A 17,416-nucleotide genomic window follows, 5' to 3' on the forward strand; every position below is an offset into this window, starting at 1 on the left:
TCTTGCTGTGATTTATCTTGTTAACCAGACTCTCTTGTGCTGCAGTTGCTGTATTCACCTTGGCTCACGCTCCACCTCCAGAATCAGGATACCAAGCAATCATTTTGAAAATCCCTCTGTGCCTCACCTGCCTGCCCTCCTGCCATCACACTCCATCTGAAGCCCCGGATCTCAGGTCAGCCTTTCCACGCCACTCAGCCCTCCCTGGATTCTCTCACCCCCCTCTCAACACTCCATGTCCCCTACTGCAAGTAAGAATTGCCACCCTTACAACTTGCCACTTCAGAGCTGCCTCCACTACCTCCCTAACGCCACTATCTTCTCTCTTCAGTGTGACTGTTCCCTGCTCAGCTCCACTCTACATCTCAGGCCTCATTCCCTCGCCCTAGCCACGTTTCCCAGGCCACGCCTCGTCAAACTCCACGTCTTATTGTTTTTTTGTCTTTGCTACGTTTTTTGCACTACGCCTAATAAATTGTCACATCATCTGCCGTCTCTGCTCTGGGTTTCTGCACCTGAGTCCTGTTCAGTACAGACCACTCAGCTCCGTGACAGCTGGCTCCTTTCCATCCAAGAGAGCAACTCTTGGTTAGTGTAATCTGCCAAAAATCTCATAAGCCTTGTTCTAAACTACACCTTGAAAAAGGGAAATGAACTTTAGCTGCAAAGTATGCATAATCTCATTCTTTCACTCATCCATAAGCACCGCTTGGAACATAAAACAAGTCGTAAATCCTAAGCCTTGTCTTCAGTCCACATTCTCTCCTCAAAAAAACAATCCAATTAATGCTGACTTTGCAGGACTTCAGAACAAATACAACTGTTTACCAGCTGTTTTAATAAATAATGAATTTAACCTGGTTCTAAACTACACATCTGTCACAGTGGCTTGCACATTAGACACCAAAACCCCCAAGCCGGCATATAATGAGTGATGACCTTATAACAAGCTGTGAGAAGTATCTATAGTTGGTCAGCAGGTAGCTGCAGCAGTTAGCACTGTTGCCACCTGAGAACAGCTGACAGCTGGGACAGGCTCTTGGATAAGTAGTTAAGATGCATGGATCTATAGTTGGACAATGAATGAACAAACAATCACAAGCGGTTTTATATTTTTGAAATAACAGCGCCATTATTGGTACACATTGATGATCTGTCCAGATAAAAAACGAATAAGCCCACTAAGCCAATGATCAGCTGTGATGTTCTTCTGTGCCGGGTCAAAATAAAGCTTGTGGTGTGAACAATCAAGTAATAAGTCCAAAGAGAACCGTTAATACAGTAAAGGGCTATATTTCTACATTTAAGACAAGTGATCAAAGTCAAACAGTTCAGCTTTTCTCCAGAGAAAGACAACAGTGCTCAAGAAATCAGCAAAGCGTGGCTGCATTTTGACAAGACTTCACAAAAGCAAATGGTCCAGAAAGGGTCGGGACTAAGTTGTATTTGAATCGCCCAGACAACTCAGAATACACAAAAAGACAAAATATAAAGGTGAGAAGAGCAGAGAGGTCCAAACATCGTATCAGAAATCGAGCAGTAATGAAGCTCCACATATTGTAACCGACACGCGTTTCCCTTTCCTCTAATGAAAATATAAAGAGGTGTGTAAAAGGAGGGCCCTCTCTGGAACACCCTGTCCTCTTTCTTCTTCTTTCTTTCGCTTTTACAGTCTGTTCTCCCAATTAATTATACATCCTTCCCCACCACCAAACCATAGGACCCATGTACCACATAAATATACATACAGTATATGCTCTCTGATCAGATGAAGGAAGCACATAGATTCAAAAGAAGAATCTTCCCAGCATCCATGCATGTAGCAATCTGGATATGTAAAAATAAAAACTTCTATTTTCTTTTATTAAATCAGAAAACTGCAAGATGACAGGAGGAAGGATATTTTGAAAGATTTAGCAAAAGGATAAATAATTTCTTAAGTTTTGTAAAAACAATTTTTTTATTTTAATCCAATCTATATCAGATAATAGGAACAAAATGTTAAACTCAAGTACCTACCAGGCAAACATATCTTGTCTTACATGTTTCAGTTGTTGTAAATATATATCACTTTCAAAGTAAACACCTCTAAAGTACAAGATTTCTCATTTTCTTACTGACTGGAGCACAATAAGAAGGCGCTGTTATTGTTTAGCGACTCATTAGAATTCGCTAATCCCAAAGTGTGTCCAGCTGTCCATTTTAACAGCGTACAACAAATTCGGGAGATTAAGTTTAAAAAGGAATGTGGTGGTGCCTTCTTACCACGCAGTTTACGTCCATGCCGGCCTCAAGCAGAGTCTGGATGGTGCTGTGGTGTCCGTTGCGGGCAGCCAGGTGAAGCGGAGTGTGTAGCCGAGTGTGACTGGTCATGAGATTGGGGTGGGCACTCACCAACATGCGCACCACCTGCCCACAAAAAAACACAGCCACGCGTTAATGACAAAAACAGCAAACATATAAAAACTAGGCCACTTGTCACCTTCTTACACCTGCTAAAAGCTAAATTGCACCAAACACAAATTTCAAAGTGAAGGTCAAAGGAAGGCCTTGCTTCCTTTTGTAGCCATGTTAGCAGGATTAAAATCCAGAGCAGCCTCCTTGGACCTTTTATTAATAAATAAAGCAATTATATTATTTGTCATCCACAATTAGCGCACATTGTGCTTGTGTGGTTGGGTGTGGTCATTTAAAACAAGGCTTTGCATATCACAGCACATACAGGTCTTTTCTCTGTAAACCCTACAGATGATTGAGTGGGAAGATCGCAGTAGATCACTAGTTTGTGAAATATTAATAGACCCAGTCTGCAGAAACACTCATGCCCCATCCAATCATGCACCTTGGTTTCACATGATCCACTCGTCATTGGATCATCAACTGGAGAGAATGCTTGAGTTAGTGATGCTGTCCAGAACAAGCCTATGACTTAAAGTGTGATAATACTTTCCAAAAAGTTGATTCTGTTCATCTGGACGTAGCGTTTTGTGGGAGAAACGTTTCGTCACTCATCCAAGTGACTTCTTCAGTCTCAGCTGACTGCAGGTTTCCCCAATCTTATAAACAGTACATTTGCATAATGACTGAAACCAGCCCACTGAAGGAACAATAGGCTGTGAGGTCAGTTCCTTAATCTTAATTATGCAAATTCTCATGACCATTGATCAACAACCACTGACCAAAACCCACTGATCAAAGATCACTGATCCATGGTCATGAGTACCATTCACAGAGAGTTGGGGAATGGCTGCAATCACAGCATTGTAAGATGGCGAAAGATACCCTTAGGTCCCCTCCTCGATTCAGAGATGGTCTTTCCCTTTTCACGTAAATGACCTCCTTGACTCCACGCTCAAACCAGCGTTCCTCCCTCCATTGTTCCTTCAGTGGTGCTACTTTCAGTCATTATGCAAATGTACTGTTTATAAGATTGGGGAAACCTGCAGTCAGCTGAGACTGAAGAAGTCACTTGGATGAGTGACGAAAAGTTTCTCCCACAAAACGCTACGTCCAGATGAACAGAATGAACTTTTTGGAGATTTACTTTTCTGGATGATTAAGAATGCATCAAGATGGGATAATACTTGTACTTTGGACTGCTTTATAAGTTTCTTCCTTAAAACAAGTCACAAATTTAAAATGTTCTATTAGTTGTTTAAACCTGCTACCAGCAGCTGTCATTTTAGAGGACAAAATCAACAGTCCAGAAATGAGAAGTCTGCTTTAGTATCACCAAACTTTCTGTAAAATTTCTTTGCAAAATTCAAAATCATAAATTCAAGCTTGCAGTTCCAGATCTGCTTGACTAAGTGGGATGCTAAGTAAACACTGAAGATGGATTATCAGCAGGTATTTTTACCTTTTTCAACCAATAGTGAAAGAAAATATTCTTTAAAACTCCTGTCAAACACACCAATATATCTGTGGTAAGATGCTCCTGTGCTTTTAACTGATAGTGAATGACGTTTGTTTACTAACTCAGCTTGCCAACAGGCAGTTCTCTCGAAAGCTTCCTCCCTTTAATGTGCATCTTTGCGCGCGCGTGTCTGTGCACGTGTGTGTGTGTGTAGTAAACTTTTGCCCTGTGTTAGTTACATCTCCATGCAGCAGGAGCTTCCACCACAGGGATTTCCCTTCATTATTATGCAGAGAAAGGAGAGGAGAGAGAACTACCATGCTGCCTTTATAAATTATTCATTCACTCAGACAAACCTGTATGGCTTGACTGCAATTACTCACCACCTTAGCAGAAAGAATGTGTGATTGCATTTGAACATCAGCAGGCACACGCCTCTGTGTGGGATTGTGCTCGCATGTGCACGCTTTTTGTAACACTTCTTTGTGTCTGCCTTTCTGTGGAGTATAGGCAATATTTGAGGGTTTTTCCCCCAACACATATGTATCAGTTAAATTGAATTAGCAGTAGAGGTATGGAAGGTCTGATTCCTTTGCCATGTTAATTCTTCACCTGCTGCTTCCCTTTGCCTGCCAGTGAGGAGCTTGGACGGGATACACAGTGCACGAACAGGTTAAAATACAGTAAATCATCCACATATCAGCCTCCTAACCAGTAATCAACAAAAACATGACCTAGACTGAGAAACCAGTGTGTATCTTTGGAGGAGAGGATGCTCTTCAAAAATCTTTACAAGAACAAATACCTGCATTTAACCGCGCTTTCTTTTAATTACGATCCCTTCTGCTGCCTTTTGAGCAAAGTACTCTGTAAATAAAACGCAGCTAATTTATTCTTCACCCCAAATTGCAGAGGATTTGTGCCTCCTGTCAGCTACATTAAAAGCTCAGCTAATTATTATTTTTTTACCCATTTTGTCACTTTGAAATTTTTTTTTATTAATGTCGTTGGAGTTTCAATTCAATTTTAATTGCAAATTAAATTGATTAGGGAGCAGATGTTTGTATCACATTCTTATGCATGGGGTGCCACCTAAGTCCTCTATATCAAGCGGCTTTTATGGAAATTAAAGCTTCTCTGATGTAGAAAAGGTCAAAACCTAAACAGGTTGAGGTATTCTTTTATATCTGTTTTGACTTCAAGGCACTGCATGCTCATTATTCAGGAGCAGATGCATCCATTAAGTAAATACTAAAGTGCTGGGAAATCAAGGTGATGACGTTTTAACCATTTATGTCTATATTTTATAGACGCACCTATATACACATACACACATATATAAATATATACATACGTATATACTGGGGGTGCAACAATACTCGTATCGATATTGAACCGTTCGATACAGTGCTTTCGGTTCGGTACGCATATGTATCAAACAATACAAAATTTATAATTTATTTTATCAACTTTCCTTCTGACGATGCTGTCTGTGTTGAGCGCTCAGTGGATCTGCGCTCGACAGTGCAGCCTAGGCGGAGTAGTCAAACGCAGATTCACTGAGCGCAGGGCAAGCTAGCGAGACAGAAGTTAAGCTCTCCTTACAACATGGCAAATTGAACCTCCCCCACCCTCATTCAGATGTGGCGTTTGGAACTATTTTGGTTTTCATGTGACGTATGACCCTGAAGGTAAGCGCGTCATGGACTAAAGTAAAACAGTATGTTGGATGTGCCAGCAATGCTCAATTACATTGGTGGGAACTAGTGTGTTAGCGCAGTTTGCTCGTTAATGTGTTGGCCGTTCAGCCCCACGCACGGGGCGATCCGCGGTAGCTTGTTAACGGAGATTTGCCGTGTTGTGGCGTTAACGTCATTTCAACGAGATTAACGCTGACGGCACTAGTGGGAACACAACGAATATGACTGCACATTTACTCCGACATCATCCTAGTGCAAAGACAAGTGGAAGCAGAGAAAAACAACAAGCACGCATGCTACAAACTTTACCCGAGTCATTTAGATAGCCGTTAGCACATGATTCTCCTTATGGGGACCTGATATGTTTAATATGCTGCTGAGAATATAGCCCAGAAGAAGCGTATAGTATAGCTTTTATTTTGGAAAGAGCCATTTCTCTGTAATAAACTCTCTTTTCCAAAGATGAGTGATTTCTTGATCAGATAGATTTATTTTTTTATTACTTTGTTGTTTCAGCCCAACATTAAATTTAAAAACTGTACTTTTGAGTTTAAATATATATTTATAATTTTAATAAATGACAAATTAAAAAGGCATGAACATTTTTTGTATCGAAAAAATATCGAACCAAACCAAACCGTGAATTTTGTGTATCGTTGCACCCCTAGTATATACATACATACATACACACACACACACACACATATATATATACACATATACATATATATATATATATATATATATATATATATACATATATATATATATATACATATATATACATACATATATACATACATATATATATGTATGTGTATATATACACATATATATATACACACATACATATATATATATATATATATATGTATGTGTATATATACACATATATATATACACACATACATATATATATATATATATATATACACATATATATACATATATATATATACACACACACATATATACATATATATATATACACACACACACACACACACATATACATACATAGATATATTATTATGGAAATGCTTGGACCTTTTCTATCTAACAGTTCCAACTGTCTTGTATTGTATGTTGGATTCAAAAAAAATCCCTTTGTCTTTGAAATTTTTTTTTTCTCAAATTACACTCATCAGCCACTTTATTAGTTACATCTTGCTGGTACTGAGTTGGACACCCTTTTGCCTTCAGAACTGCAGTAACTCTTCAACGCACAGATTCAACACGGTGAAGGAAACATTCCTTACCTCTGACATCAACAAGACATTTTAACCCAGAACTGCTGTTCACTAGATATTTTCTCCTTTTCTACTCTGGAGGGGGTTGTGTTGGAAAATCCCAGCAGATCAGCAGTTTCTGAAATACTCAGGCCAGCCCATCAGGCACCAACAACCATGTCACATTCAAAGACTGTAAAATCACTTCTGATGCTCAGTTTGAACTTCAGCAGGTTGTCTTGCTACGTGGCTAAATGCACTGAGTTGACTTATTGGCTCAAACTAAAACTAAAAGATTCAAAGCAGTGCTTCCCTTCTCGTTTTTCCTAGCGTCAAGTAATGATGTTTTCATTGATCCGATATTCTCACAGACCTGCAGTCGGCCGTACAGTGCTGCCAAGTCTAGAGGACTCTCCTGTCGGCTGTTTCTCATGGTGGGGTCAGTCAGCTCCTGCAGCAGTACTGAAACCACCTCAGAGTGTCCATACTGGGCTGCACAGTGGAGTGCAGTTTCCTTCTCGTGGTTCTGTGGAAGAACACAAAAAAAATGGATATTGAAAAGAGTGAAGTTGAGGGAAGGTGGGGGGTAGTGAACTTAGGAATTATTGGAATAATAAAGAGTCAGAGACACGAAGTGAAGTGAGCCATAGAAACATGGCGAGATCCAGGGAAGTGATGAGAAAGGTGATGAAATTTTGAGAGAGATAAGGTTAGGAAAATGGAATGTAAGTTTGATTGCAATATAAGATATAAGAAGGTGGTGATTTATAAGTAGGGGACATGTGGGTGAAACGATTGAGATATAAGGGAAGAGAGGAAGGAGGAGGAAGGAGCAGTTAGCTTTATTTATTGGCCCAGTGATATGGGGAAGCTACATTTTACTGCAGAGATTTCCGCTACACATATGAAACACATATCTCAAGTACTATATCATTCTGCATGTACAAATTCCAAAAGGCTATCAGGATTGAGAGACCTGCTAGGAGAAATCTATGGTGTCCTGTCTGTGTAACAGAAGCAACGGTGCCTTTCAATGATTAAACGCATTATATGCTGTTATGTACTTGGATGTTTTTAGCTTTATATCACCTCACTGCCAATTAATCAAGCTCCACAGTTAATACACATTTTAAAAATCCTTAATGCATCACATTTCTCACCTCAAAACATTTACTTCTGTAAAATAATTTCTCAAAATGTTCCCTCAAAACTGTCAGTTAATTACACTTTGCCTCATCATGTATTTTGGCCATCAAATGTGATCTGATTAAAGTAGATGCAAATATGTAGGTAAGTGTTTTAAAAAGTATCTGGATTTGATTTGGATTTGAAATAACTAAAATGGGGCCTCAGTTCATGTGCGCCGTTAGAATACATTCATTAGCACATTTGTTTGTCAGATGGCGTGCTCAGTTTTGCTGGGGGGGGGGGTTCTTAGATAACACTGTGCAAGCTTTTTGTTTGTTTGTTTGTTTGTTCTGGATTCCTGAACATTCCTGTCAAGAGAGAAAAGGGCAATGTTTGGAATTCCAGTCTTGAATTGCACTGATTGACTGGGTAGGGAACAAAATAAGCCAAATTCCAGTGTTCTCAACCCGGGCTGATGCAAGGGCCTGCCACAAGCCAGCAGCCTCGGGATGAGCAGTTACGAGAAATAATATATAAAAAGCATCAATGTCTTTTTTTCTGGTAAATTTATTATCGCACTGGAAAAATGTATCTGACAGTAGCTGACATTTTGTTTTGGTATATAAGTCTGCTGCACCTGCTTTTGTTCGACAAGATTAAATATGTGAGGTAAAGGTGGGTGAACAGCAACTTACTGTTAATTCAACATTTGTACCCCTTTCCAGTAGCAGATCACTGTTTACAGTTTAAGTCAGAGAAGATCCTGTAACTTACAGCAGTTTGTGGGAAATTGTCAAGTTTAATCATCTCTGTTATGAAAACAGTGGTTTGCATTGAAAAAAAGTTTATTTCTATTCGCATATGCTGCGAAATCAGAATCAGGAAAAATAGTATCAGCAAATCACACACACACACAAAATAATAACAATTTGCTTTTATCTCAGTACAGCATACAAATGTATATATGTTTTGTCTACTTTTGCTTATCTTGACACTTTTGAATGTAACTGAATTAAAATATATATATATATATATATATATATATATATATATATATATATATATATATATATATATATATATATATATATATATATATATATATATATATAATGTGACATTACTATACTGTAAAACATTAGCATCATCAGTATGTCCTGTTGCCTGTTTACACATTATTCAGATACCTAATTAAGTCTGGCTATTGTGTTATTTTTAGCTCAGGCTTGGCTATGAAGGATTTGTGTTTTTGAAACTAAACCATAAAATATGGGTGCCATAAAACCAAAAAATAGAGAAAAAAAATAGAAAAGGAACTAAACATATGTAAAGTTCATCACTACAGGTGAGTCCTCACATGCAAACAGGCGTATATTCAAAATTTCAAGAGCTTCTATCTAGGAACTATGAAAGAAATCATTTTGATTTATGATCCATTTGGAAAGGTGGAAAAAAACGAGGCCAGCTGTAAGTCCTCCAGACACATAGGGATGCAGGTTCCTTTACACCAGACAGTGTCCTTTTCAACACTTCAACCATGGGATCACGGGAGTTTCTCATGTGTTCTGTTCTGGGAGAATGCGGCCGTTTCCTTAATGGCTAGGGACCCCTGTCAGACCCTGAACCCTTGGTTGTAGGGAGCCCCTTAGGGAAAATAGGATTCATTTACTTAACAATGACTAATCTGGCCCCCGTATATTTCAGATATATGAATTGTGCATGCAAAGTGATCTGCATTTAGGTTTCTGTTTATAATATCACACATAGAGTGTAGCTCCAACATGCTTTACTGCAGTAAGCACAATTAATAAAAAGCAAGTGAACTTTACTTCTTAAATAACTGCAAACACATTTAGCTCAAAGCCCTTAGAAATAATTACTCGAACTTCCGTTTTAACGGAAAATCAAATCAATGAGACAGAAATGTCACTGGCTGCTGATTGGACAGAGAAAGGCAAACAAAACGTGAAAGAATGCTGTAACATGAAAAGGCAATCAAGCGTGATTATCAAGATGTTCTTTAAAAACCAGCTTTTTATCACCAGTTGAAAACAACACACTCCAAACATGAAATAATAATAACTGTTGTGTGAATCGTTTTTGTAATTGATATTTCCCTGTCTTCTTACGTTATTTCATTAAATGTTTTCATCATCCAATTCACCTCTAATATTTCCATGATGAAAGTCCAAAACACAACGGCCACACTCCACTGCTCAGATCTCATCTCGTGGCTTTTTCTAACTCACTTGAACCCCAGAGCCAGAGTCACCCCCGCTCTCGCCTCCCTCTCATGACTTTCTATACTTTCATTTATGCCTCTGAGAAGTGTATGAGAGCGAGATGAAGAGATACTGTATCTGCAAATAACAGAGGGTAAGAAAACCCCGTGAAGACACACACGCACGCGCTGTAGCAGCAAAAGAACACCACTGTGTGATTTAGAGCTTTCCCTTCTCCTTAGCCAATCAGATCCATGCATTTTCCCCTGTGGACTTCACACCCCTCCATTCATGGCCGAGTGGAACCTTCCAGAGCAGTTCTGATTGCAGATCCACTGTACTGTAAGAACAATAATCACACACTCAGGCGCTCTGTAATTCACATTCATTACAATATACTGGTATAATTGGTGCCAGAGTTGTATTTAATAAATTCCATTTGCTTGGTTACTGTGTGAATATTCAACTTGGAGTGACTCAGTCTCCCTGATGGATAATTTGAGTTTCAGCTTATCTAATCAACTGCATATCCTGACTTCATAAACTTCTACCAGGTCCCAAATAACCAAAAACGCAGCACAATCATTTGGTCCCGATATTATTAAGTGTCCAATTACAAAGCAACGTCTGGAGACAGAGCCATTCTTTCATTAAAGATCAAACACAACATGACTTTATAAACGGTAAAGGTGAGAGAGTGGTGGCACTCTCCTTCATAGAATACTTTATTATTGGAACATCTCAGTGTCCAATACTGGAATATCAACTTCTGCAAATGGCGAGTGTAGAAAGAACCACCATGTGTTAGAATTTAAAACGTGGATTGTGTAAACTTTACACTCACCAGCCACTTTGTTAGTGCTCATTGACACAAAAATCTAATCAGCCAATCACACAGGAGTCAATGTATTTAGCCATGACAGCCTTCTCTAGAGTTTATATAGACTGGTCTGAAAAACAGAAAGTATACTGGGCCCGCTTACTTAAATATTGCTGTTGACCACGTCCAACCATAGTGTACCCATGTACCCAAAAAAAGCTGAATCTATGTCATTAAGAATTAAGCCATTCTGAAGATAAATGGGGTTCCAATCCAGTACTATCCAAGTGGACCTAATAAAGTGTCTGGTTAGTATACTTTAGTTTATTTTCAAGAAAACCAAACGGGGTAGCAAGTTATGGTTTTAGCAACAGTGATAAGGATGATATCTTCATATTCAACACAAAACAAGCATCAGAAAGTAATGAAGAAGCAGCATCACACACTGATGACATGGATGTGATAACCACTGGGATAAAGATTGCAGACGTTGCTGCTGCCGCCTGTGGCCTATTCCGTCTCTGCGGCCTTAAATGGACAATGAAGCTTTGTCATTCCAAACCGCCGTGCCTCACGCACGCTGCTTAAGATAGGAAAAATGCAATTTCCTGACAGAAAGAAGAGGGACTAAAACATGAGCAGAGACTCAGAGTGACAAGACAAGAGCGATAGAGCCCGAGATGTGGCGAGAGAGCAGCAGGCGGAGGAAAAAAAGATCCTGCCTCTGTGTTCTCGGAGTGGCCATATATTCCTATTACGCTGCTCTGACAGCTTTCCGATACCATCTAGCACTCAAGTGCATTGTTGCTGATTGGGCTCTGAGCAACAGCCGTCTACTAATGCCGCATCAACAGGCATGGCAGCACATTATTGACATGCCCATACAAATGATTGTGTCACAGCCTTTCTTTCAGCAGCATATGCAGCTGATATTAATGCTCACACAGTAATGAAGCACTGGCTTGATAAAGCTCACTCTACCATGACAACTATAAGGTTTTATTACTCTTTAAAGCAGGATTTATTCTCATATATATTGATTATATGCGGCGCATCTTCTGCATTCTTTAAGTGAAGGACACAAAGAATCAACTTTTGCTCACAGAATGATACCTACACACATACACGCACAGCTTCCCATGGTGCACTCTATCAGTGCTCTCGCAGTTCATCTCCCTGGGACCAAACAGCAACATCCATGCAAATAAGCAAGCCTTATCAGCGAGGCCAGGCCTGAAATGAAACCACAGCGGAGGAAGAGCAGAGGTATTTGTTTGAACATGCACTGCGTTAATGCTGATGGACTGATATGCAGGATGAGCTCCGTCTATGTTACAGCATCGCATAATCCAAGCAGCTCAGCTCGCCGCCCGGGGAGAGCGGGGTAAATGAGGAATGAAAAAAGACGAGGCATACAAGGTGAATGTCTCTGCTACTCCCTCTTATCTTCTGTTATTAGAACTTGTGCATTGCCTGTTCAGGGAGAGTGTTGTCTTTTGATGTCACCTAAACGCACCAAATGGAGGGTCTCAGGTTTGTGTTTTGAAAAATAAAGAAAAACAGCTTTTAGATTATATTTACGAGCTGTTCAAATCAATAACTTTTAAGATATGAGATATTTAAGGTTAAGATCAGAGATGGGCAGTAACGCGTTAATCTGATTACTTTTTAAAGTAACGAGTAAAGTAAGGGATTACTATTGCAAAAACGGTAATGAGATTACAGTTACTTCCTGTAGGAACGCTGTGTTACTGCATTACTAAAACCGTGATTTTTTTTGCGAGAATGTCTCATGACGGTGACGTAAGCGAGTGCGACGTATGTGACAACAGCTGTGTGCAGATCAACAATGGATAATATATCGAGTACGGAGAGAGTATGAGCTGCAGCGTTTAAAGCGTGGAAGTACTGACCTTACTTTGAGTTTGATTCCATAAAAAGTGACAAAAACATTAGTGTCCGTTGTGCGTGGGAAGAAAACTTCTTTTTACAGCGAAAAAAAAAACCCCTAAACAAGCACCGAGTGCGCAACGACGTAATGGGAAATTCACAGAGAAACTCGCGGATTCTTCCACTGACCGCTGCGGCACACCTGCACCAGAGCACACCTCCGCCTGCTTTACAGGTGAAAATAGAGCAAAAGGACCGCTAGTCTTTGACTTTATTTATTTTCTGCTGTGTTTTACTTGCATCTATTTGAAAGACTGAGTGTAAACACAAAAATATTTTTATTTTATGTGCTGGAATGTGCAGAAAATAGGTTTAAATGTTAAACTAATTTCTTCAAGTCAAAGAATGTTGCATATAATTAAATTTTTACTTGATGCATAAAGTTAAAAGATTAAAACTGATAAAACAAGTTAAAAAAAAGAGACTTTTCCATTTGATTACATTTTATATGATGGATTATGCAGAAAAAGTAGAATTGGGCTGAAAGAGCTATCGCTTTATTACCTATTCAGGTTGTAAATCGTGTTTTTAAAAAGTAACTAAGTAATTAATTACTTTTGAAAATAAGTAATCAGTAAAGTAACGCGATTACTTTTTTGGGGAAGTAATCAGTAATTAGTTACTGATTAGTTTTTTCAAACTTGACCAACACTGGTTAAGATATGATTTTTTCAGGCTGATGGGTCATTCAATGTCTTCCAACCAAATGCTTCCAGCCTGACCATCACGAATGATACATTTCTTGATAGGAAAACGTTAAAATCTCAGATCTCTGCCGTTATTAGTTGCTCATAAAAAAATATTTTTGTGTTGAAGTCAGGGCCATTTTCAAGGCTTTACTCTGCAGTGTTTTCTGTGGAGCCAGTTTCACACAGCTACATAAAAAGAGAACTACTTAAGCTATGTCATTCAAATGTTTCGGGCCAAATATTTGCTACAATGACTTCAGGAATATGGCGTTTCAAAAGTGTAGCTGAAGTTCAGCATAAAATTCTGAGAGTTTGAATTTGCTTGAAAGTGTGATAGTATGGCCAGAGAACATTTTTCAGAGATAGGTTAAAATTTCCAACACTGGTTCCATTACATGATGTGTGCATTTACCATGAAACTACTCAAATCGATTGAATTGTCAAAATGATAATAAAGCTTTAAAATGGGGAAAAAGTATTTTCATGCAAGTTCATTCAAAAAAAAAAAAATACATTGTCTAAGAACTTCAATTTGACTTTTCTAGAAAGATTTGGTGTCTAGTAGCAACATATTCGAAATGTGGTGGTGTAGGGAAACAAAGAAAGAGAAAGAACTGCAATTTTTAAGTTAAAGTGAAATACATTTTCAATCTTTGCAGTTCTCGGTGCATTATTAAAATCTCTGTGTGAGCTCTTTTCAGTTCTGGGTGATTGGTTTTAGTCAGTGATGACAATTTGTGTACTGAACACCAATTCAAAACCAATGGTTTCCCCCAGAAAAAGCTACACTCAGCGCCATGACTGACTGAGGTCGGGATATTAGAATGCTGGATGCTGGCAGGCATGTCTAAGCTATCGGAGCAGCCTTGCTAGTTAATGAGAGCACCGTCTCTGATCTGATTGTTCTTGGTGAAAATCTGACCGTACAGAGGTACAGAGATGAGGTGTATACCCAGCTGTTTCAACAGGACAATTGCACAGGCCTTTCCAGATCATAAGCATATCCAGACACTTCCTTGGCCAGAATTTAGTCCACATATGTCTCCTTTTGAACAATCCTAGGAACACTGAAATCAAATGAGTCAAATTGCTGAGGGAATCTATTTACAGAGCAAATTAATAACTGGGTCACAAAATAAAATAACAATATATTGCTATAGTGATATATTACACCCCTACTCAACAGCTGTAACAATTCTTTTTAAAGAGAAATGTGGATAAAATCTGTTATCCAGACAGAAGAACATATTGTAGGAGCTGAGAGGTAGACTGAAGGACAATAAGAGAGAGATAATAGGTGGTTTCTGTTTCTTCTCCTTTTTGTGCACTAAATAGGTCAAACTGGGTATAGAAACTAATTTCTAAAAAATGAGCCATAATAACTGTGAACATAATAACTTAATAACACATGTGAGGACAAGTGGAGTGATTGCAAAAGATAGCAGAGAGGATGAGACCAGACCAGAAACAACAAAGATGAGAAGCGAGACAGAATAGACTGCAGTATCCACATTTCGCAGCCGACCGACTGATCACAGACACTTTGGCAAGAAACACACTCGTTCGCACAACCCTTTGGGGTTTTCCACAGGATTCACAGCAGCATCAGCTGCAGACACTGATTTAATTCCAAAATAAAAGCACTCAACTGAACACATTTTGAGGTAAATGGTGCCAGGAGTGTTTCTTGCAACACACTGTTTTGGAACCATTATTAATTACTCTCTTAATATTACTTGGGGAAAAACTGACTTGTGGTTTTCCATTAAAATACTGAAAAATGCACGTCACGATTACTGAGAGCCCACTCTGCAATAAAGAAGTAAAATCCCAAAGATATTTAATCTGCAATGAAAGGCAACTGTCATGATGTGAGCTGCAGCAACTCCTCACATCTGAGAAGCTGAGAGCATCTTGACTGATGGAGTAAAAGACAAACTTTCCCACAGTCAAAGTTGCAATTAAAATACACTTCATTTAATATATTTGAAACTCATACCCCCACTAAACATGATGTATGGCATTATCAAAGTGGACTGCGCAACACCAGGGGAAGTATGCTTGATCTTTAATGCTTACACATGGGCATCTCTAAATTATCTCCTTAAAACTAAAGCGTCCTTGAGCTAGACACCAAACGCCCTTCTGCTCCAGGGTGGCCGGTCTGCGGTTGCCATTGTAAACTCTCACCTCCCTGAAGCGTTCCCCAGCTAAACGTCTTAATTGACGACCTCAAAGAAATCCTAGAAATCTGCTTTGCAATGTTTTTTTATAACACCTCAATTAACACCCTCGCACACAATCTGCTCTTGGCTTGCTTTAATCGCTCAGGGCTAGAGCTTGTTTTGATTCATGGAGAGATGAATCAGTTTACTTTTGCTGAACTTCAATTAGGAATCCCACTGCGGGCAGGGAGTCAGGCTTTTAAAAACATATGATATACAGTAACATATAGTTTTTTAAGAGATTACTCATGAGAAAGCGACCTGTGGCTCAGTGTGTGTCTTGGCAGCAGTGGGCATCTCAGTGGCCGAGGACTTTCCCAGGGCGGTTTGTCGCAGCAGTAGTAGCATGTGTTCTCAAGTTGATCATCAAGACGCATATGGTTTCATTTTCTTGTGTGGAAGCAGCATGTGTGCATGACCGGACATCGAGTTACCAAGACCGAATAGACACAAACACAGAAGCACTCTCATGGAAACACACAGCAGGAAAATGGCCTCGTGACCTGTAACATTTGCCTCAGTTCACACAGTCTTTAAGCCTTCAGAAGTTCTTGCTGGTGAGAGGCCTGCCTCTCTTGTGATCTTGCTCAGTGTCTCCTCTGGGAGGACAAAGAGAGCAGGAAAAGAAGAACGATGAGGGGGGGAAAAATGGAGAGGAGACAGGATAGAATAACCCTACATCCTCCTGTTATTGAAGAAGAACACATTCCTACAGCGACACATAGTTGACATACTCAGTCACCCACACGCATACAGTACACAGTGTACGCACAGGATAACCCTAAACTGATGAGTCCAAAGGTCCCACACAGAGAAAGTAGCCAACACGGTTCTGTGCTGGTTCCCACGCACACAAACCACATCTGTTCTCCATCAGTGGGCAAATCTGCAGGACAACTACTGTAAGGATACACACCTAGCAAAATTTACAGGCTAGCTTTTATCTGTGCAGGTACGTTGGAGTAAAAAGTGTCAGAATTGGTCAGTAACTGTTCAAATTTCCCTCACGTTTCATCAACAATACAGCAATACTACAACAGTTTGGAGAGGAGTTTTGTGCTCGCCGATTAGGAAAATAAAATGTTGTTAAACCCAGTCACATCCTATTTTGATATTTACAACCTTCAAAACAGACTGAAGCCAAAACCTCAGGCTTCAGGGTAATGTAGAAATATATGCATATTTTTTCTGCTCTTGGTTCTGTGTGATGTAAGAGAGAGGGAATATCGCTATGGTCATCCTGGGTGCACAGCTCCAGCTGTGAGCACAGACACAGACAGAGGCATAGGCAGTCAATCAGAAGAAAGGTGGCTTATAGGCAAAGGAAAGGAGCTACTGTAAAAATGCTTGTTTCAGGCTGGGGCTGCCGGGCTGTCAAGGTCCAATATATGATAGAATTATAGAACTTTCTACAAAAATATGCAACATTGATTACTGTTTTTAAAAATGTGGTGGTATCTGTTTTCTTACCGGCTCATGCAGAGTGCACCAATTCATAGGCCATGAGTCTGTACTGGCTTTGTTCACTGCCATCATTCTTTACAGCATATTTCAAATGGCTGGAGCTGAAGCTTGCAGCCTTTAGATCTGGTTTTTA

The 17,416-nt window shown here is 39.4% G+C and overlaps 1 protein-coding gene across 4 annotated transcripts in view; it reads right to left on the reverse strand.

Annotated features, from left to right (window-relative positions):
• The window catches only part of anks1b (ankyrin repeat and sterile alpha motif domain containing 1B), a 271,727-nt gene that overhangs the window by 168,995 nt on the left and 85,316 nt on the right, over positions 1–17,416 (reverse strand). For all 4 annotated transcript variants that reach the window (XM_006780780.3, XM_006780779.3, XM_035906771.2 and 1 more), the window contains exons 4-5: positions 7,159–7,311; positions 2,266–2,409 (exon numbers count right to left, since the gene is read on the reverse strand). In XM_006780780.3, coding sequence (XP_006780843.2) covers positions 2,266–2,409; positions 7,159–7,311 — 297 coding nt within the window. The remainder of the gene's footprint in view (positions 1–2,265; positions 2,410–7,158; positions 7,312–17,416) is intronic.

This window comes from Neolamprologus brichardi, chromosome 17 (assembly GCF_056152115.1).
Source record: "Neolamprologus brichardi isolate AB-2024 chromosome 17, ASM5615211v1, whole genome shotgun sequence".
NCBI classification, from domain to species: Eukaryota; Metazoa; Chordata; class Actinopteri; order Cichliformes; family Cichlidae; genus Neolamprologus; species Neolamprologus brichardi.